Below are 23,930 nucleotides of genomic sequence, written 5' to 3' on the forward strand. Positions count from 1 at the left end.
TGCATTTTTTATGAATAATAAAGATGTAGGCAATAAAACATTCAAAAAAATATTTATTAAACATGATTGCTTGAGGTTATATGCAAAAATTTGTCATCCAGGTCTTCCGTTTCTGGTCTGTCGCCGTTTACACTAGGACTTGTGATGACACAATAGAGATCAAGCCACACATGAAGTGTAACCACCTATTTCCAGTATTTATTACCGATTTTCCGAAAAATTATAAGTATATATTTTTGAAGAAATTTTAGGTCGCGAAATTAGGTGGTCGACTTATACTCCATGTAAATGTTTACATAAAAAAATTGATCTTGGACACAACCAAGGCTCTATGCTAGTACTACCAGTCTAGACTAGGCTAGGGGCCTAGATCTACACTTAGCTAAATTTAGCCCAGCAGATAGCATTTCAATTTTATATTGTGAAAATAATACCAGCAAACACAAGTAGATGAAATATTTCTAACTTTATAATTCATAATTATGCAGTTATATCATATCGTTAACTCGGGCTGTCATTCGATGTTTACTACAGTATTGTATTTACCTTTATTTCCCAACGGCTCTGACCTAACGAAGTTGTGTACAACGGCCAATTAAAAAAATATAATCGTTTAGCTTCACCACCGAATGTGATTTTTGGCTCGCCTCTGATTTAAAAAAAATGTTTTGTATGCCCCAAAAACATCTAAATCATCTTGGAACTGCCAATAAATGACCAAAAACGACCAAAACATTTTTTTTACCGTAAACAAGCATGGTGGAGTGCAATCTTTTTTTTGTAGGAAGGTTTGTTAAAATTTCATGAATTATTCATAACCATATTTTGCACATGCGCTACTTCCAAGTCTGTGTCAGCTTATGGTAAGCCTGATATCAGCTGTTCTATCGTAGTAGGACCTAGTTGTGGGCTTTGTATTTGAATCAGTGGAAAAATAAAACCACTGATTGAATTGACTCAGTTGATTCTGAATTTTAATACATTAGCTTAAATTCAGTATCCGGAACACAAAATTACGTGATCAAACATCAGACAGAAACATATGGGTCGTGACCCAAACATTGGGTCGCGAAGAAATTTTGATGGATCGCTTTAGATAAAAAAATATTGATGTCCACAATTATTATTGGCGGGCGGCAGATTCACTAAACAAGGTATTAAAAAAGCCTCATTTTATGGAACTCATAATTAGCACTTGTTCATAGTATTAAAAATTCTCAATTTTGTTTCTCATAGTGTTACCAGAAACTATCTTGATTGGTTGACTACCTTACCATGGGGTGTGTTCAGTGATGAGAACTTAGATATTAAGAAGGCACGCCAGGTTCTGGAAAATGATCACTATGGAATGGAAGATGTTAAAACTAGGATTTTGGTAGGTAAACAACGTGATAACTATTGATATTAATTCATTGAAAAAAAAATTATAAGTTTAGTATGAGAATTACTAGTTATCTAATTATTTTATTAGGACATTATTGCTATAATAGTTTTTGAGGATTAATGATTTACACAAATTTTGAAATTATAGCCTTTGAATAAAGGCTATTATTGTCATTAAATTTTTAATTCAGAAACACATTGACAATTTTCGTCTGCATTCAATACAATGCAGTCTTTTATCCTCATAAGTTACACAATCTTGATGTTAACCCTGAACTTATTTCTTGGATCAGTAGCTTGCTTATAGGTAACAACAAGTTGTAATTTCTGGCTCTCTATCTGATAAAATTGTTACATACAAATGTTGGATCAACAAGTAAATTTATACAGTAGTACATATCGTATGTACTACTATATTTATACAGTAGTACATATGATATGTACTACTGTATAAATATAATCATTAGAGATGATAAAAATGAATATTGTTTCATTATTAATTGCCGTTATAGTGAAATTTTTAGTCTATCGTCTGTTAAAACATTTAAAATAAATACTTATGGCCTGGTAGTAGTACCTTTATTAATTCACCTCTATTCAGTATTGATTCAGTTAAACGTTTCAATGTACAAAATATGTAACAACACACCCCACAACCACACCAATTCCCACCACCAACAATGGTTAAATGACGCCATTGTCGAGTGGGCTACAGCATCATTGATGCTCTCATTTACCAGAGATTTTACTATGTGTACGACAGCAGAAAAATTTGGGCACGCTATTTGATTTGACCAATCAAATCCATTGTTTTAAAAGCATTAAATTGTGAACACTGCAGTTCCTGGACTATTCGATTTATGACGTAATGTTTATTAATATGTCTATATGCCAACTCACTAAAATTTAATTATGTCTGATGACAATAAATGATGTTGACATTGAAATTGTTACTTAATATAATATTTAGGTTTTACCATAGATAGCAAACTGAAATGGGATGAGTAATGTTCAAGTTCAAGTTTATTTAAAATCATGTTCGCAACTTCCAAAAGAAGTTGAGTTGCATTGATTTGTACACAATAATTAAAAATACATTAGAATATAAATATATAAATATAGTACACGAGAAAAAAAAAAGAGACAAATTGAAATAGAATAAAGTTTACAAGAGGTTACAATATTCAAAAGTTACAATTTCATAATTAAAAACACAATAAATAGTAATTACGTAAAGGTACAAAATACGGTAAAAAGACGGAAGAAAACCACGGTTGAATTAAAAAAGTAGAAGGGCCTAGGGTCACATTAACATTAATAATTAATAAAATTCGCAAATTGAGTTAAAAACACATCACAGAAAAGTTCATTAAATATTAAATAAATCAATCAAAAGCAAAGGTAACAACAGGTTATATTTTATGCAGATTTCACATAGATGTAAAAATTATTAAACTATTCTATTGTCAGTCATGCAAAGTGAAATTTTATACAGGTGCTTAATATGGTTCAGAGGTATGAGAAAAGGTGATTTGCACAAATTACAAGTAATTGTTAATAAAGCATGTAGATTTTTTAATGGAACAGATTCGATTTACACAAAGATGGCAATCCCTGCCGCCACTGGGAATATCAATACAGTATTTAAGATCTAGATGCCCTCTAAAAACATCAATGTGTGGAACATCACGATTCTTTAACTCTTTTATACCGTTTTGTATCTTTATGCAAAAAGACTAAGTATTTATAATTATTAACATTAAATGTATGCTCTGTAATTTGTTGTGTCTATAAAATAGGTTATAGTATCTTTGTATTATGTCACAACTTCAAATAAAAAATGTAATTTCTGTGAGGACAATAAATTTGATTCTGATTCTTTTTCATTTAATTGAATATTAAGTTCATTTTTCTGAGTTTATAGGAGTTTATTGCTGTCAGTGAACTGAAGGGGTCAACGCAGGGCAAGATATTATGTTTTTACGGTCCACCTGGGGTTGGTAAAACAAGTATTGCACGGTCCATCGCAAGAGCATTAAATAGAGAGGTAACAGATTAATATATTTATTACTCAAACTTTTGCTCAGATAATCGAATGTTATTTTCACTGGTAAATCTTTCACACATAATAAACATACATAATTGACGTGTATTTTGTGAATATTTCTTTTATATTCTTCAACAACTAAATAATATTCAGATTTATAAATGAAAATCAGGGCACTATATTATAAGTATACTACCGTATTCTTGTATTTGAGAAGTAAATTTACTACCCCCCCCCCCCCCATGAAGTCTTTTCTGCTTAATGATTTTTTAAATTATTCATTTTGTTGCCAAGAATACTGTTGTCAGTGATGAGCTGCACCCTGGGATAAGTGCACAGTGTGTGCTTGTCCTCATGAACTGTCCAATCACATGGATAAGATGAATGACATCTCCAAGTGCACAGGGGCCATCTGAGACCACATGTGACAACAAGTAAATTAATATGAAATGTATTATTCAAGATTTTTAACTAGATTGTTGTATAGTAATTTTTTTTATTTTTTTGTATCATAATGTAGATGTTTTTAAAGAAAATTTGTGGATTTATTTTCAGTTTTAAAAATAATTATTTTCTCCCTAGTATTTTCGATTCAGTGTGGGTGGCATGACTGATGTTGCTGAAATTAAAGGTCATAGGTAAGTTTTATTTTTATGTGATTTGGAATGTATTGAGTAGAATTTTGTGGAAATGATTGCGTTGATGATTAATGTAGTATATGGTGATGTTGGTGGTATTGGTTATGGTGATGAATATTAAATTGATAATGTTTATGGTAATAGTGATGATGATTACTATGGTCATAAGGATGATGATGATTCTACAGTACTAGTAAGCAATTAAAATGGGCATGGGCAAGTGAAAAAAAAAATTTTTTTTGAACAAATTGCGCTCGAATTGTAACTGTTATTAGATTTTAACATGGACTTTTGCTGCGTATGGCACCCCATATAAAAATACCTCATGATGACTAACCTATGGGCCTGTTTTTACTAGATAGAAAAAAAATTGATTAAAAATTGCTTTTTTTCTTGCAGTAGAAACGGGACCAGTTAAAAAAATATTGATTAAAAACAATTGATGTGTTTGAATGGCAGATAACCAATTTTGGCTGTGCACTATTTAACTGCAACACAAAAATCGATTATCAAGTGAAATGTGACCTCCAGGTCAAACCAGTGCAAAGCTAGATCGTATCACCCGCAAACTTTCAAAATGATTAGTCCTTTTGTTCATGTCCTAGGCCTACAAGCTAAAACGTCTATAAACATGTGAAGTGATGAAATTACTTGTTTTGTAATGATTTTGTAATGGGATATTGGACCTAAGCCTCTCCACTCTTCTGGGCCTACCGTTGTCCTCGTTCGCTCACTCGTTCGTTGCGCCATTAGCACAACCGAAAGCATTCGCTTTCTCACCGCACAACCGTATCCTCCTTGTGTCATCATTACCAGAATTCATGTGAAAATATATTGTCTCGATGGTGAGAAAGAAAACTAAAACGTGTTGTATAAACAAAATGGTTACGTAATTTCCGCCATGAAAACCGACTTTAGTAAAGATAATAATATTCTATATAGAATAGTGGCTTTTTTTAAGTCTATAGATAGGGGCATACAGTGGCATTATCAGAAGTAATTTCAGCCATTAGTGGTCTCGGAAATCCAAGATGGCCACCAAAGTCCGCCAAATTGTTATATTGCTCCCTTAATATTCCATATAGAACAGGGTTTTTTTTTTCTGTGATTTGAGATGTTAGGGGCACACAGTAGCGCCATCAAAAGACAATTTTAGTCATTAGCTGTTGCAGAACTCCAAGATGGCTGCCAAAATGGCTGCTAAATGTAAATATTGACCATTCACATCCTCAGTATTCCATAGAAGTCTTTTTTTGTTGGCAATTTGAGATGTTATTTTTAGGAGCATATAGTTGCACCACCAAAAGTCAAATTCAGCTACTTGCAAAAATCCAAGGTACCCACCAAAATGGTTGCCACATTTTGAAATTTAAAATAACTTCTATGCTATTCCACATTGGACAACGGTTACAGTATGGTTTGTGAGGTATGTCATAAGAGTTCAGTGATGTGATGTGATGTTGGTAGTTAAGTACCATTTTGCACAACACAAAAAAAAAAAAAAAAAAAAATCAGATGACTTATAAGAGAAACTAGTTTGGTGGACTACCCTAATTGACTTTGGGAGTCATGTACCATTTTCCACAACCCAACTTGGTAACTGTTGGAGAATACAGCAATACTGGTAGAACCTATCACCAGATAATGAATGAGAGCCTTTGGCAAAGAAGATGTAACAAAATCTACCATAGTTTGGTTGACTGCTGGGACCCTGTTTGACACTGGAAATAATTAAGTACCATTTTAGAAAACCCAACATTACGACTGTTGGAGATTACACTAATGGCAGTAGAACCTACCATCAAATGAATGTCTTGCCCCACAAAATCGAACTAAAGATGTCTTTGTGAGACAGGAGACTCATTTGATGATTGGCTCTACTGGTATTGGTGTATTTTCCAACAATTGTTTGACATTTTGGAGTCAAGTACTTTTTTTTAACCTAGCCAACATTGAGACTTGGAGAATACACCAATACTAGTAGAAACGAACAAATGATAAACTTGGAGAAAAGTTGGTAGAAAAGTTTTCATAAAGCAATAGCAAATGGTAATTGTGACTATGGCTTCCACTTCAGAAAATAGTGATTCAGGCGAAAATGTATTTCTCGGTAAATGGGAGTTATGGTCAATATTAAAATTTAGTGGCCATTTTGCTGGTCATTTTTGATTTCTGCAACTGCTAGTGGCTCAATTTGACTTCTGGTGGTGCTACTATATGCCTTAACTCTTCAAGTACGTGCAGACTCAAAACCTGCTGCTGTGCCATGCGAAATATTGTGTAAAGTATGGTGAATATTAAAAATTACCATTAATTGCAGTACTACAAGTTGTCTAGTAACAGTAAATTGAATGAGAAACGTTCCCACAAGTAGGTTCCCACAGTACTCTTGAGAGAATTTCAATCGAGGTCATTGTCAGTTTAGAGCTTGACGGTGTCGGATGTGTTCGTTTAGAGTTAGAATTGAATCGGTAAGTATTCCATTTTCAAACATTTATTATGTCAGGTCTTAGAAGTGTTAAGGTCATGATAATTTTATTGATGTTTAGATCAGTGTCATTGTGTCCTGTTTGTGAGATTTTTAGTGCAGCTATATTTGTGCTTTTTTATAATTTATTTAGGCCTTGGTGGGATGACGCTAGTCTTTCAATTTGAGGCTAGGCCTAGGTCTAACCTAATATTAGGTATTCCATTAGCTTCTCTACCTAGGTTAGATCTAGGCTTAGGTTAAGTTATGGCGAGGTGTCTAAACGAACAGCGTTATTTTTCTATTTGATAATAATTAGAAATTGCCAGATTATTTTGATGTCTGTATATGGCAACAGGCTCATCATAGACGCCATATTGTAATTTTGTGAAAATATTTTGTGATAATATTTTTTTCCATGATTATACTTAGGAGGTAGGTGTATATTTTAATCTCCAAATATCTTACTAATAAACGAACATCTAATAAAATATCGAATATAATAATAGTAATCGATAATTATATTGAATATATATGTTAGTAAAACAGGTTTTATGTGTGAATTTGGTAACAAATATTGCGCTTCAATCTTATGTTAATTTACACATGTACATTTGTTTGCAGGTTGTTGGTGGTTGCACCTGTATATTGTGGGTTTGCAGCTTGAACAGAGGACCCCGCGGAAAAGACCTCAAATACCAACAGAGGGTGCACCTCATCGGATGACATCGGCCAATGACGAAATGATCTGAGATTAGGTCATTTACCTGATAAAGATACTATTTTGAAACCGGTTTCAATACTGCATTATTTAAACAAGTATAAATATTAAAAACCATATTATTGATAAAGCATTTATTTAAATACTGAAAAGCATGTGCATAAAGCATTTATTTAAAAAATGAAAATGATATTGTAGATAAAGCATTATTTTATTTTAAAGATTTTAATACTGAGAAGCACGATATGCATAAACCATTTTTTTTAAACAGATCTTTTTTCTTTAAGGCATGTTCTTCATTTAGCCACTTTTTTCAAACAGTTTTAAATATTGAGAAAATATTAAAAAGTTTTAAATATTTTTTTGTTAAAACAGAATTAAATACTATGAAAGCTCTTGTGGATAACACTTTTTTTAAACATATTTAAATAATGTGAAGAATATTCTGGTTAAAATAAAACAAGATTTACTACTAACATGTCTCTTAGTATTATGTATGTATTATAATGTTGTTTTGTAGCATTGTAAGCAAAACTTTTGAAACCCATTCTTATAAGTCACCAAATCATACCAACCTTTAGTACTAAAACTAAAAATCAGTACAACCTTTTATGTACTGAAGTATCTATTAGTATTTACATGAATTGCATACTCGCAGCATTTTATTTTCTGTTAGAAACTGCTAGTATAATAATAAAGGAGGACCTGGCATCGAGCAGAATGAAAAATAGTTATAACACTGACTGGGATGGTAATGTCGATCAGTATTTTGTTTACGCAGTAATAATCCATTTTCAAATTATTTTCAGGCGAACATATGTTGGAGCGATGCCAGGAAAAATTATCCAATGTTTAAAAAAGGTGAAAACTGAAAATCCCTTGATATTAATTGATGAGGTAAGTTTGTTTAATTTGTAAGTGTATTTTATAACACGCCTAAATAGATCCTTGTCATTTGATTGGTGGATTTTGTATCATGTGACATTGGTTATTTACACCATTTCATCACTCATCATGGAAATTTAGTTCCACTGTGCATTTTTACTTCCATCCATGCATTTTCATTCCATCCATTTTGCTCCATTGCACAATGCCTAGGATACGATATCTTTTGATTGGTTAAAAATGCGCTGGACTATTCAATTTTAAAAAAGGGCCTTCAATACCATAGTACTGTATGTTGTTTTTTAATTCAGGTAGACAAGATGGGAAGGGGATACCAAGGAGACCCATCATCTGCACTGCTGGAGCTGTTGGACCCTGAACAAAATGCAAATTTCCTTGACCACTACCTTGATGTACCCGTTGACCTTTCAAAGGTTTGTATCTTGTTTTGATTTTCAAAAGCTTTAATCCACTGATCTATTTACAGTGCTAATTTTACATCTGTAGACCCCATAGCAGGGGCTACAATTGTAATAATAATTGTAACTAGCGTATACCCGTGCTCCTTGCGGTGTTGAATGGGTGGGGAAAGGTGGCGATGTACAGTATATTGTTGAATGTTAAGGGAAGTCTTAACTCTTACATGTAATATTCGTTAGCCACCATATCGGTTGTGTTGACTTTTCATCACAACAACAACCACAATAACAATAATAATAATAATAATAATAATGATAATAATAATAATAATTCAATGGGACTAAATTAAAATAATTTGCGTTCTGTTATGACAAATGCTCATTTAGATAGCCTCATGATGGTTGGAATACATCGTGATAAGTGAAGCAACCTCGACCATGACAACGTGGTTGACAGATTTCATGCAAAATTTCCAAAATATAGAATTTCACTTTCAAGAATGAGGATTTGAAAATAAATTAGATGGTTACATTGCATACTCTTTGTCTTTAGGTTTAGACCTACCACGAGGCCTAGGTCCGATGAGTGTGTATGATGCGAATTGGGCCTAGAATTATTCTATTACGGTATTATATTATAGCATTGGCCCTCAGAAATTTGATGACCGGGTGCCAGACCAAATTTTTTTTTTCTTTTTATTCAATAACCTTGTGGCATTGGACGAAAGAGATCGGGATGCGGAACCCCACTGGAGGAGGTGGTAACAGACATCTTTGTGGCCGAACCCTGTCCTTCGCATGAAAACTTATAAAATATTGAACGACCTTGTGGCATCGGACGCCGGGTGGGGACCCTGGCTGCCGCTACCACTGCTCGGGTGTGGTCTATCAGCTTTGAGAGCATTCACAATGCATTAATTTACTGCACTATGACATTATGATCCACACAGCTATGGGTCCCTCAATTTTTTTTTTTTTTAGAATCACAATTTATATAGCACCTATCGCAATCTGCAGGTCATACTAGTCGATTATACAAGGCGCTGGCATCATTATTTCCCTGGTCACTGGATACTAAGTTGGAAGACCCGCACGTTGTGCAACTTCCTCTGCTCCCTTGTGAGTATCTCTGGTCATTGCTGCTCGTACGCGCACGACTGATACATTCAATGCCATACTATCCTACCAGGTACCCATTTATACTCCTGGGTGGAGAGAGGTAAATGTAAGTAAAAATCAGAAGTCCAACACCTTACACGCTGCGCCACACACTTCAACTAAGTTCCCTGGTTTTTCAGTTTCCATATTGACGTCATTTCAAATATTGTAGTGTAATATTTTACCAATGGCGCATAAGAACGATGGCCCTCGCAGAGGTCTGGGTCATCCAACAATTATTTTGATTGAAACATGTATTTTCATATACGCAATTATGGATGGACGTAGAGGTGAGTCATACCAATCTGTATTGTGATTTACATCATACTCAAAACCATTAAATTTGGGGTTTTTTTTCTTTAAAGGTGCTTTTTATTTGTACTGCAAATGTTATTGACACGATTCCAGACCCATTGAGAGATCGGATGGAGATGATCGATGTGTCTGGCTACGTCGCTGAAGAAAAAGTTTCTATTGCAGAGGTGAGTAAAGAACAAGAGAGAGCATTACCGTACTCGCTGCTACTTTGGGATCAGGTTCAGTACTTGCTACTAAGTGCTCGGTGGTCTAGTGGTTAAGACACTAGGCTAGTTATCTGGAGGTTGTCATTCTGTATGATAACACATCAGGTAGGGCAAAACATCATTCCTATTAAATCCCCCAATGAGTCATTCCATATGAATCCAACACACTTTTTTGCCCGACCCCCTTCAAATCGCCCAATATTTTGCATGTTGGGGGTTCTACCTGAGATAACCCCACAGTGAAAATTTTGGCTCCGCACCAGCATTTTCTGATGAGTTATTAATACAGTGTTAGAGAGTAAAATAATAGCTATAAAATGGTATAAAAAATCATTCAAATCGGACATTTCCTTATGAATTTACAAGCGTTTAACCACACAGCTGTTTAAAGAACAATATGTAAGAAATTAGCCGTCAAAGTTTATGATTTCAGGCATTGTTTTAACATTGAAAATGGGGAAAATAACAGCATAGAATGATGTGTAGATATATAAAGGTTAGTTTAGTGCAATAAAATAGATTTTTTTAAATTTGACATTCCAGCATGTTTTGGCCATTTTCTCTGAAACACGATTTGCGACGAGTGACTGTTTGGCTTGTCTTTGCCACATATATCAAGTGACGAAATAAATGAAATATCAAAGACTCTTGTAGTGGCTGCAGATATATGAAGGTCTGCAATATTTTTTCATTTGTTAGAGTGAAGTTGTGACATGGCTATTAAGATGGTTGCCTCAGTCCCAGGGTCCTAGGTTCAAATTCTGAGAGAATTTTTCTTTTTAATAAAAACAACTCCACTTAATTTTAAGTCTTGTGTTTATAGAGCATTACTGTACATTTTTCCTGTGTGTAGTGCAGTCACTTGCTTTAAAATTAGATTGGAAAAAAAAAGTATTATAGTTACATTTTTATTATGTTAATTCAAACAGAAATATCTACTACCACAAGTAAGAGATCAAACTGGTATTAAAGAAGAAGAAGTGAACGTCTCAACGGAAGCTCTAAATGTTTTAATTAAAGAATATTGCCGTGAAAGTGGAGTACGTCATTTACAGAAACAGATTGAAAAGGTATGACGCTGGTGTTCATCAGCCTTTATTTGGGGGTTCAACCCGTCGCTGTGCTTTTGTCCTTCAGCAAGCAGCAATACCTAAGCATGTGCTTCAATAACATACATAGGTATGTTAGTATCTTGCACATACTGTACATTAGCAAAAAAATTGTATTTGAATGAAAAAGCATTTATTTATATGAATGTTGAAATACAGACTGTAGCCAGGAATAATGGTATATCCATTGCATTTTTTTTCGTAACCATTGACTTAATTTTTTTCTTTTTTCAAATATTTCCAGATATTTAGAAAAGCAGCATTTAAGATTGTAAATGATGGCAAGAGTAACCTTGTCATTGCTAAGGATAATTTGCAGGACTTTGTTGGAAAACCAATTTTCACAAGTGATAAAATGTTTGACAAAACACCAGTTGGAGTTGTCATGGGCCTCGCATGGACATCAATGGGTGAGTGGAGCTTTCTCAAATTCTTGTCAGTGATAATAACATTTTGTAAAATATTCATTTTTAATAAGTTTAGATTTTTGTTAGATATAAAAGTCTTGTTTTTTCTATCAAAAGTTTGAGCAGTATTATTTAATTTAAATGATGCAAAATATAATTGTAGGATTTAGGTTTCTATTAATAAAATTTTTGAACGAATCAGTGGCAGATTCAAAGGGGAGGGAGCCAGGCCAGCCTGCCTGGCGTCTCCCCCTCCCCCCACCAAATGTTTCAAAATAAGAAAAAATAGAGAAAAAAAGGGAAATTATAATCAATTTTAGGTCTGAGAGTGCCGTTTTCAGCCATAAAAACGGCCATAATCCTAACGTTTCTTACCGCAGCCGCAACCATGGTGGGGCTGCTGTGGTCTAGACTCTCCATCTGTGAAAATCCCTCCCTGGCCCCCTCTATTTAGAATTCCTGGATCTGCCACAGCAAATTAAAGAAGTTGTATTTTATTTTGTTCTTTAGGTGGATCTACACTTTATATTGAAACAATAACAAAACGCTTAGAAGACCAGGACAATTCTGAGAGCATGGGCTCAATGGAGCTTACTGGCAATTTAGGGGATGTGATGAAAGAAAGTGCTCATATCGCATACACATTTGCTAAAGCGTTTTTACAAACCAAGGAACCAGGGAACAGAGTTCTTCAACAGTCTCATATTCATGTACACGTACCAGAGGTAAGGCCAGCAGCGTTCATTAGATAAGATATGAGGCTGTTGGTCTCAGTCAATGATTTAAAACTAGTTAATAGTCATGGAACCTGTATTTCGTGTGCAACAGAGTGTTTGTGCAATGCAGAAGTGTTTGATCAGTTTGATTAAGCCCTTGTGCATTTTGCTTGTGTCCTTGTGCTAGGTACTTTATATACATTGCTTTTCCCTACTTCTGTGCTGATTACAACTGCAACACTTAAGAATGTGGCCCAAATGATCTGAGAAGAAATCACTCCATATAAAGAAAGGTGCTATATAAAGTAAATAAATAAAAAATAAATAGTTTTGATTGAGTGCCATTTATGAATTGCTTGAATTGCTAAGAGGTAAAAACGTGGTCAGAATAGTATGCAAATTTGAAATAAATATAATGATAGTATCTTATCTAAATTTATCATCAATATACATAATAGTTTTTGAATATATTTGATTGCTTTTTATTGTTATGCTTTTTTTATTTGACATAAGGCAATTTAACAACATGACGCACATCTCAAGACATCAAAGGTTATAAGTCTGGCATCGACATTCTACATATTGCGCGCCATACACGCTTGACTGAGTTTACCGTGCCATGATCGTCACAAAAATCATAGAAACCAAACCATAATTCACCATCGGCGTGTGACAAAATTAACCACGCACGTGTCAGTTGCCATGATAATCGTATATCGTGCCATGATTACAAAGTCCTAATGATTTTTTACACTAACATTATATGAGGTGGTGTCCAGTGGTTCATGAGACTCACTTTGCAGAAAAAATAAATTTTCAAAATAACAGTTTATTGTTATATAAGAATGAGAAATTTTATGAAAATCGTAAATTCTATAACTTTTCATTTTGTTGGTCAATTTTCATGAATAAATTGTAATTTATATAAACATTTTACAAATTATGTGGTCAAATGAAATCAGATGTAACAGACATTGCGAAGTACCCAAAATTAATAAAATAGTAACTAACACTATTAAATGTATGGCACACATAGATAGATGTCGATGCCACAGTTAAGATCAAAGGACTGTACGCATGTGCTTTGTTCGCAAGCAGAGATGTGCTTCCCATTGTTGACTTGCCTTGGTATAATCTTATCAGGGTGCAACTCCAAAAGATGGTCCAAGTGCTGGGTGCACGATAGTAACAGCTCTTCTCTCGTTAGCAAAACGAAAACCAATCCGACAGAACGTTGCAATGACTGGGGAAGTATCGTTAACGGGCAAGGTGTTACCAGTTGGAGGTATTAAAGAGAAAACAATTGCTGTAAGTTAGTAATTTCCTATTTTTTATTTACAACTAAAATGGCAACTAAGGCTGTAATGATAGCATTTACACAAATATATATATATTATAAAATATTATATATAAAAACTAAAAATTTAAACAAAATAATGTATTTTTGTTGTCAACGTGTATAATAGTCTTCTTACTTCAAGAAACTATTTTTGTGTACCATTCATCAGTTGTCTCATGCATTTTGGTTTTTCTAAATGGTAAGGCTGAAATCCATAATTAATAAAGATATACTATCAGTCAAAAAATCGAAAAAAAAAAAAAAAACCTTAAAAATTCAGTTGAAATAATGAATAGGGCATTTCACAGAATCCAGAGCAATTAAAAATATATTTGCCGACTTGCATGCATTTTTCTAGTAGCCAGTTTAAGAGTCTACACATCCGCAAAGATTTTAACGAATAATTCATTAGGTATTTTCCAGTGAACTTTCTGTCGCCTTACCAATGCTTTTCTGAAACACAGCTAGTTGTCTGTTGTTCAGCGGCGGCAAGAGCTTGTGTGACTCGTGTGACAAGACAAGTTTGCACGAGATTGTGTTGTCTTTTAAGGCCAACCTATGCCAGACCTATCCAAGGGGCAGAGAAAAAAGGAGTAAAATAATGAGCAATGTAGCCAACAGTCGTCGTCGACTGACAATTATCGTGGGGGTTTGTGGCGCAGCGTGTTAAGCATACCTCAAAACTGTTGCTATATGGTTTACTTTACGAATCTTGTTATTTGATATTTACTTTGTGTGGTTTTGCTTTGTAATTCTGTAGTTTGTCTTTCTGTCTTAATTATACCTTTATGTTAAGGTGAATATCAATAAAGAATATGTATCTACCTACCTGGATCTACCTGGATATAGAGATGTGAAGCTATCATGTAGCTTATGTGTTTCTCTTGACATTTCTTTAGGTGCATACGGTTGAACTTTAGCGGGTGGTTAGACCAGTGCTTTTGTAGACGGTTTTTGAATTGGTTAATTGTGAGAGAGTCCACAATTGAGTTTGGTAAAGCGTTCCAAGAATTAATTGTTCTAAATAAAAATGCATTTTGTCGAGAATTTGATTTCATTCTTGAATTTTCCATTGTTGACTTTAGTGGATGTACCTTCATTTCTCTTTAAAAAGTCGCTAAGCTAAAACTTATCAAAACCTTGGATAATTTTGAATATTTGCAGCATTTTTGCTCTTTTCCTTCCTTCCCTTCCTTTTTATGATTAAGGATCAAACTAGTATCAACATATTATATGGGGAATTACATTTAACAGCATAATTAGTTAATAAATAACTGCTGTGATGAAACCTGGCATCTGCAATAGATTCTTATTCAGTCCATCTATCTTTCATATGAAAGAATAAATAAAATTATTAAAACATATAAAATTATACTGTAGTTTTATAATTGGTTTTATTAAATGAAGGTTACACTTATGCTATGTTCACACACACGGCGTAAGCTAACCCATGGACTAAAATTCCAAAGTGTTCACACAAACGGCGTTCGTTAAACTAGTAGTAATATAGGCCTATAAAGGGCGAATAGTTTTCAGTTTTAAATAATGTACGGGTTCTTAACTGTAGTAAAATTAACAGTGCATCATGAAAACTTTTAAATCTGAATTGTGAACTGATATGATTATTGTATTTTAAATGAACAATTTTACTTCTGATTTTCCAGCTAGCATTGAACAGTTGTTGGTGTTGCAGGTTTTTAATAGACAGTCGAAATAGGTTAAAATATCTTACAAAACACAATCAACAAATCATATACATTATAACTAAGTAAAATGCAATAGAAAAAGAACCCCTTTACCATTTCATTCATAGAGGGCACAGGAAAGAGACCAAAGTAGTTAATATATTGCAATCGTGATTGGTCAATCTCTTGAAATGAGGTCAAATCATTCAAGCATCACTGGAGTTAGCTCAGTGGCGTTAGCTAATCTGGGGTCTGCGGGTAGCGTTAATAACGCCAAGTACGTGGCGTAGTGAGTGGCCTTAACAACGCCACTGCCTAGTTCACACACAAAGGCGTACGCTACGCCAGGCTTAAGCCAGCCTTACGCCGTGTGTGTGAACATAGCCTTAAACCTATTACACAGCAGTAGTATATTGTACTGTTGGTCAAGGCCATATGCCTATCTATTGGCACTGCATGGCTTCTATTTCTTCACTCAGCATACTCCTAATAATAATCTTAAAAATAATAATAATAATACTATTTAATTAATAATTATATAACAATAATTATATAATAATAATAATAATAACCTTGTTATTAAAACATAAATACAGCAAGATCGTATGTAAATTAACAATTCCAGGTACCAATCAAACTATAGGGCCTATACCCTGTACGTTCTATGCTGCGTACATAGGCTAGTGAAACCCTTGCCTTGTTGCAAATACTGAATTTAGGCCCAACATTGTCGTCGTTAAAAAAAAATTCACCGGGGAAGCTTTGATGATTACAACAGTGAGGGTTTTTATGATTAAGGATCAAACCAGTATCAACATATTATATGGGGAATTACATTTAACAGCATAATTAGTTAATAATGGGCTGCCTACCTTTTTAACTTAAAGTATATTTTTAGGAGGCTATTGTTTTTGCTTGTGTTGTTCTTCATGCTGTTGTCGTCCTTGTCGTTGTTGAGTAAATTGTTTGTTACGTCCGATTGTTTTCAGAGTTTGCAAAATGCAAGATGTTAATAAGAAGATTTAGCCTATTGTTTTTGGTACATGTGTAAATATGTTAATTGCTCATTTGCATAATAAATTTTTCACAAACAGGTATTATATGCTAGTTGCCTTGATAAGGTAGTCCGATTAGTTTTAAACTTGACAGTATGTAAGTCTTTTGTGTTTGGTATATGTATCAATATGCTGATTGCTCACTTGCATAATTAAAATTAATTGATCATGAAATTTGTGCAATTACTAAAGTTTGATAAGTCTGATTGGCTTCAAACTTTACAGAATTCAAGATGGTAATATAAGAAGACATTGCCTATTTTTTTAGTATTTGTGTGATTATGCTAATTTCATAATTAATATTTCACTAATGAGGAATCTTACGCTAAATGTGAGGAGGCTATGCTTTTACTGCACAGCGTAAAAGGAGCATTTCTAGTTGAAGCTGAGAAAAGGCTCTTCTTTGGTAAAAAAAATACATTGTTTTCAGTTTTTATTAGGTTGGTAGAGTTTATACAAAAGATAAAACCTGAATTGTTAACATGTTGAGTGTTGAGCCTTTTTTTTAGTTTTATATCCTTACCAAGGCATAAAGGTGCCACCCACCGTAATGAAAATCATTCCCATCAACTGTGATGAAACACAAAAAAACATACAGTACAATATTTTTTTCAGATCATTACTTCCGGAGTGAGTTTTGACCACTGCATGCATACAGTAGTGGTATATTTAGACAGATATGGACTATGTGAATTTCTCATAAGAATGTTTAATGTTTGTTTATCTCTTTGCAGGCCAAACGTAGTGAGGTGGACTGTATCATTTTGCCAGCCGGAAACCGCAAGGATTATTCTGATCTACAGAGTTTCATCACTGACGGACTCGAAGTTCACTTTGTAGACAATTATAAAGATATTTATAACATAGTTTTTAGTTGAAACACATTAGGTAATGCTGTAAATTATAATAATAAAGATTTGGCATTATTATGCTGATTTTAAAGAACTTCTAACAATGTCCATTGATTTACAATAGATATTAAGACGAGTGATACTAATTATTGGTCATTGTTGTTATTTTTATTTTGTTAATTTTAATATAATCACTTAGCCTGACGAAGTCATGTTGATAGTTCACATCAAATTGTTCTTGGTTTATTAACGATGAAATAGTAATAAGCAAATATTCAAATATTAGTTAATATAAGCAGTTGGGTCAGATATGCATGTATATAAAAGTGATGATTGTGTATATGTATGAAAAATAGGGACAACTGAAATTTATGATGCCTCACGATATATAGACTATATAGATATATAGATTTAGGGGGTGAATGGGGTGGCTTCTTTCAAGGCTAGATGCGCCATGGTGAAAACATGATGCAGACCTGTCTACTTTTATTGTCTGTTTTCTCACATGTAAAAAATCAGACAGAATAATTCTTGACAATAACAATGAATGGAAAGGGAAAGCGTGGCGCACAGAGAGACAGGAATTACAGGACTTTGTTTATTATTCATTATATTCCATTTTTGTAGAAATCATTAAACTGTTGGTGCATCATTAATTATATTCATTCAGATCGACTTCTAAAAATAATTACATTTTTAAAATTTGGTTTTAAAATCATGTTTTATATCATCAGAGCGTACATTCAATTTTTAGTTTACATAATACTGTAGATGTAGGTTGATAACTTATACATTAAAAGTAACAATATCCTTTTTTCCTCTGTTTGAAAACATTTTTGAAATATTAATTTCTAATATAGATTCAAACTATTGGTGTTGCATTTAAATCCAGTTTCAACATGCATTTTATTTAATTTTTAGTTTTCAGAATAAATGGAGATATCATTTATGTGAAGGTGGATTAGATGTTTTCTTTACTGTTTTATACAGTTATGTTATAGGGCTAAATGCAGAAATTCAACATAAATCGAAGTCAAGATGTGCTTTAGACATTGATAGTGTATTAGGCCAAAAAAAAAAGTTGTGTTACCCTCCGCGACCAACCAAAATTTTCCAAAAAATTAGCTCGACATTTTTTTATTTTTTTTATTTTGGTGATCCGCTTCACAAGCGGATCACCTCTTGTTAATGTCAGAGATCATCTCCTTTTTATTCTTCTTTCTTTCTCCCCATTTTTGTGTGCACGACATCTCAAATTTCCCGCGAGCTACGCACAATCGCGCTTCAACGAACATTTGGCTTAACTTAGAATAGTCGCAGGCTACGTTCAGACTTGGAGATAAGCCAGGCTTACGTCATTTTTTTACTCGAAGTCAACGCAGCGATTAAAGCCTGGCTTAGAAAAGTACACAGTGGCACGCCAGGCCTAGTTACCATAGGAACACAGCCCGGCTTGAGATAAGCCAGCTAGTTCAGACTGGCACATGGATAAACCCGGTAAGTTGAGCCGGGTTTATCCACATATTCTGAACTAGGCCACAATAAGGTTTTCAATGTGCTCAGTCATGCGTGACGTCATCTACGCGGAATTTTGCGTTTTTTTACATTATCGATCATATCATCCTAACCAATTATCATTTCTCAGTCATATTAGGTAGGCATAAACTTTAGGTAAGAAATTAAGAAATTTCATGGGTGTTACAAATCCTAATTTGATGTTTATTTTCCCTGTCAATGAGCCAGAAGTAGGCCTATATAATATTCTTCACAACCTTAGGTCTAAAAAGAGTCCAGGGTTCGACGACGTGCCAAAGGATCTCCTAAAAAATATCGCATTTGAAGTTACTTCACCTCAAATATTAAAATCGCAAAGGTGATTCCAGTGAACAAAAATTATCGCCCCATATCTCTTCTGACAGTTTTCTCTAAATTCTCGAAAGAATAATGTATTCACGTACGCTTGCCTTTTGAAACACGTATTGTATTCTCACCAACTCGCAATTTGGATTTCAAGAAAAAGCATTCTACCACGCACGCCGTTCTTGACGCTGTTGGAAACATCTTGGGGCCGCTTCTCTTTATTGTCTATATTAACGATCTTGTTAGATGTTCCAATGTCTCTTCCTTTACTATTTTTGCTGATGATTCAATATTTTTTGTTTTTGATAATAATGTTCACAATTTGTTTGCGCTGCAAACAGTGAACTTCTAAAAATTATGGAATGGACCCATGCCAATCGCCTCTCATTAAACACGAGCAAATCAAATTATATGTTTTTCAGCAATACTATCAAGGACGTCCCTGTCCCGATTTTGCTGAATGGGAATGAAATTTCTAGGGTTCCAGCTACCAAATTCTTAGGAATTTATATGGATGAGCAATTGGTATGGGACGTACATATGTACAATTGTGCATATGTGCTTTATAACTCTCTCGTTCTACCATATTTAAATTATGGTATTCTTGCACGGGGGAAAGCCAGTGTCGTTCATATTAACAGAGGCCATGTGATAAAAAAAGAGGGCGGTTAGATGCACTTGCAACGCAAAATGGCTGGCTCACGCTACACCACTTTTCCTATCCAGACTAACTAAAAGACAAAACATTGTCTTTCACTATGGACCGAAGTACTAGCTGGCTTTTTTTGCCTAAATCAATTAAATCTGCTACTCACCTCAACCAATTCAAAACTAAGCTAAAAAATCAAATGATCAAAAAATATCGTTGTGTATAAGTTAATAATAATATTATTATTATTAATAAATAAATAATTAAATAATAGCAAATATGTTAGATTATAGATGCGTTTCATGACAACTGGGCCCAAAGCACTCCTCATTCCATTCATCTGTTTAATTTGTACCGTTCTTCCCGGCTTGGCTTGCTTGCTTTGTTTTGTGCTTTGTTTGCTTGTTCTTCACTAATTTCTGAAGGTGGTGGTGATTTTTTTTTAAAATTTAATTCTCTTATTTAAGATTAGTTTTATTATTTAAGATTACAGTAATTTAATATTTAAGATTAGTCCGGGAGCCTAATTACAGGTCTTGGCCTCCTTGGTTCCCGGCACTTGTTTGTACGGTATTAGTTCAGAAACAAGTGAATAAAGTGAAATTATATTGAAACTGTTAAGGATGCAATAAGCTTATCAAAGAACGATAAATCACCTGGGGAAGATAACATCACAAATGAAATGGTGGACGAATTATGGAAGACTGAGCTCATTTTCAGATCTGTTCAAAAGAATTATATTTTTCGAAAATCGTCCCAATGACTGGAATTTCGATTGTACATTATCTCTCTTACATTTTGTGTATCAAAATTATTCAATAGAGTAATAGCAATGAATTTCGGAAGTCCAGGGAGGTTTTAGAAACGATCGAAGATTAAAAGATCATGTTTTTGTAGTTAAAAGCAGGGAACAGTGAATAAAGGAGGAAAAAACACGTATCTGGCTTTCCTGGACTTCCGAAAGGCATTTGATTGGAGAGATGGACTATTAAAAGCCATCTGGAATGTTGGGATTAAATTACGTTTATGGAGAATAATCGATAATATGTATGCGAATGTCAAAGGAAAAGTTAAATTTGGGGCAATTTAACAAACGAATTTTGTTTTTTTTTTTGTAACAGGGAGTTAAACAGGGTTGTGTCTTATCCCCCATACTCTTTTGTATATTCATCTACGAGTTAGCAAAAATCCTAAAAACAAATGATATTGGAGTCCATGTGACAGGGAGCATTGTTTTGGGCGGATGACATAGTCCTAATGGCTGAGAAAGAACGACAAATGGACCAAATGTTGGAATTAACAGCAAAATTTGTTGCAGATTAGAAGATGGAATTTACCCATACTAGTATAATGTACTAGTTGTTGGGAAATGTACAAAGTACTGTATGGACATTAGGAGAGCATTCGATACGTGAATGATATCAAGATATTTAAATGATCATAACCATGTTCAATATGTAGTGCAAAAATGTTACCGGCTTATAAGTTATATAAAACCCATAATAGGCAATGTTAGAGTGTACTACGGTGACATTCTTTGGCGAACGATCGCTCTTCCATCAATAAATTATGTTAGTTCAATCTGTAGGAAGTAAAAGTTACTGTGTCAGAATTGAACGATTGCAATTGCAAATGGCTTCCCGTAATACCCGTGTTACTTTATATGGGGATCTTGGATGGGCAAAGATTTCGTTCATTCAAAACTAACATAGATAGAATGGAGATAGAATTTTAAAGATTGAAGACATCGTTGGCCGAAGATTTTACTGAAAACACTTGTACGAATGTCAGAGAACCTTAATGATTTTTCTTTCAAAATTCCTTTTTGTATTCAAAATATCGTAAATAATTGTGATACAAATAATATATTCCTTGGTATTCGTAATTGTAATGATACTATTGTAATGATATGCAATGGGCTTCAAAAACAAAAGGTATTATGATAGATCAAACTCTCTCTCAGTGGATTGATGAAAGAAAAAGTAAACCGTCAATCAAAAATTATATGAGTATAAAAAAAATGAACCCAAGCTTGAAGAATATCTTTTCGACGCCATCGACTTCCAGGAAGCATCTTTAAAATTTAAATACATTTCCCCTCAAACGTAAACTATCTAAATGATAGTGCTAACGGTATATGCAAAATATGTAATATAAATGAAGAAGAAACTATCATGCACTTTCTTTAAACTTGCCCTGCTCTAGATATTGATAGAATAAAGGAATTTGAAAAATTCAAACAACTTTCTGATAGCAATCGTTTTAATGTTTACCATCAATTTCAACAACTTGATATCCGAAACAAACTACTCTTTATCTTAGGAAATGACAATTATTTGTTCTCTAACAACTTAAATATGTAATTGATAAATTTCCAAGTCATTGGCTATACGATTGTGGAGCAAAAGATCCCATCTTTCAAATAGTTAATTATGTTTTTGTGTAAACCAATTGTATTTTGTTGTTCTTGATTTATGTATTTTTGTTCATTTAATTATTTTCTTTCCTTGCATTATGTACCGGTATGTGTATTCTGTAAGTATATTTACGATTGTGTATACACACAAACATAATTATTTCCTTTATATAATCGTTAAAGTATGGTCTGTTTTTTTTTTTTGTTTTTTTTTTTGTTTTTTTTTTTTTTTTTTTGTTATTTTTTTAGACGCACCTTCACAGTAGAAGTGTGCCACTGATTCAAATAAATTATATTATAGAGGGCGTTTGTTGACATTTTTTCATAGCCATAGTAAGTCTTTGCTCGACCTGCCGCCAGTGCGTGATCGTGTGGCGGAATGCGATTTTTTTTCCGTACGAAACATTTACATTTACTCGGGCCGTCTCGGCTGAATCGACCCGAAAATCTCATTGCAGAATTAAGGAGGTCAAAAGGTCATCAACAGATAAACGTCTACAGAACAACTTCTGAGAGAACGTCGCTGTCTAATTTTTAAAAATACGTTGATGTTAATACCAATGGGTCGTTTAAAATGACATATAATATTTGATTAAGCTGCACGAGTAATGAAAAGTGTTATTTTAACTTGAGTTACATACTATGACAATTTTAATTTGTTAGTTAGGCCTGGGTTTTGCATAATTACCTAGTCCTACGAGTAGGCCTACTAAAAACGCTTTCTGGGAAAAGAACAAAGAGTAAGGAAAAGCGCGTTTTTCTTCATCTGATCAAATGAAACAGAATGACAGTTATTTTCAAATTAAGAGAAGAGCTGAGAATAGGCAGCTCTAAAATTCTGGATGTCATAAGACCTGCCAAAATGGCAAAACACCAAATGAATGTAAAAATGAGCTATTAGGCATAGTAATCGGCAGGTTCTTGATTACAAGGCTAGACCAAGTTAATTGCATGTAATGCCGAAATGATAATAATAATAATAATAATTATTATTATTATTATTATTACCTGTAGGCCTACATTAAGGGGAACTTAGACAAAGGGGAAATAACTCAAAAGATATTCCCCTTCTAGTTATTATTTATAGGCCTAGTAAAGAGTATCTGTAGGTTCTTCATTACAAGCCTTAGGCCAAGGTAATTAATGCTGAAATGATTATTATTATTATTAATTATTATTATTACCTGTACCTTAAGGGGAACTTAGACAATGGAGGAATTAGAGAACAATTAAAAAAATGACGTTAAGAGGAAATAACACAAAAGATATTCCCCTTGGGCGATTATTATTTATAGGCCTATAGATTGTACAGTATCTGTAGGTTCTTCATTACAAGGCTTAGGCCAAAGGTAATTAATGCTGAAATTATTATTATTATTATTATTATTATTATTTAACATTAGTTACATTACAATGATAGTTTGGACAAGTTCAATAACGCCGGAATGGTATATTATTTATTTAATAATATTTCTCTTATGCGCTCTATTTTTCATTTCATGCTTCAATTATGTCCCATTTCCCCCCCCCCCCAAAATTTCAGTCCATGTCAGTATGTGAAGCGAGACTGTTGTGTCAGCCTGACCCTAGGCCTAGTTTAA

The 23,930-nt window shown here is 33.7% G+C and overlaps 1 protein-coding gene and 1 non-coding gene across 2 annotated transcripts in view; both read left to right on the plus strand.

The window, feature by feature from the left end:
• The window catches only part of LOC117108799 (lon protease homolog, mitochondrial-like), a 40,733-nt gene extending 18,580 nt beyond the window's left edge, over positions 1-22,153 (plus strand). Inside the window, exons 10-20 of the mRNA XM_033250948.1 lie at positions 1,237-1,375; positions 3,308-3,430; positions 4,013-4,068; positions 8,066-8,153; positions 8,453-8,575; positions 10,084-10,200; positions 11,172-11,312; positions 11,596-11,761; positions 12,269-12,483; positions 13,618-13,782; positions 17,288-22,153. Of these exons, the coding sequence (XP_033106839.1) occupies positions 1,237-1,375; positions 3,308-3,430; positions 4,013-4,068; positions 8,066-8,153; positions 8,453-8,575; positions 10,084-10,200; positions 11,172-11,312; positions 11,596-11,761; positions 12,269-12,483; positions 13,618-13,782; positions 17,288-17,431 (1,477 nt within the window). The 3' untranslated portion in view covers positions 17,432-22,153. The remainder of the gene's footprint in view (positions 1-1,236; positions 1,376-3,307; positions 3,431-4,012; positions 4,069-8,065; positions 8,154-8,452; positions 8,576-10,083; positions 10,201-11,171; positions 11,313-11,595; positions 11,762-12,268; positions 12,484-13,617; positions 13,783-17,287) is intronic.
• Positions 3,733-3,852, plus strand: LOC117109436. The gene has a single exon (XR_004445526.1). It is a non-coding gene; the product is annotated as a small nucleolar RNA SNORD67 (small nucleolar RNA).
• Positions 22,154-23,930: the final 1,777 nt, after the last annotated feature.

This window comes from Anneissia japonica, unplaced genomic scaffold (genome assembly GCF_011630105.1).
Source record: "Anneissia japonica isolate Jap-2015-1 unplaced genomic scaffold, ASM1163010v1 scaffold26_len2425191_cov177, whole genome shotgun sequence".
In the NCBI taxonomy this organism is placed as follows: Eukaryota; Metazoa; Echinodermata; class Crinoidea; order Comatulida; family Comatulidae; genus Anneissia; species Anneissia japonica.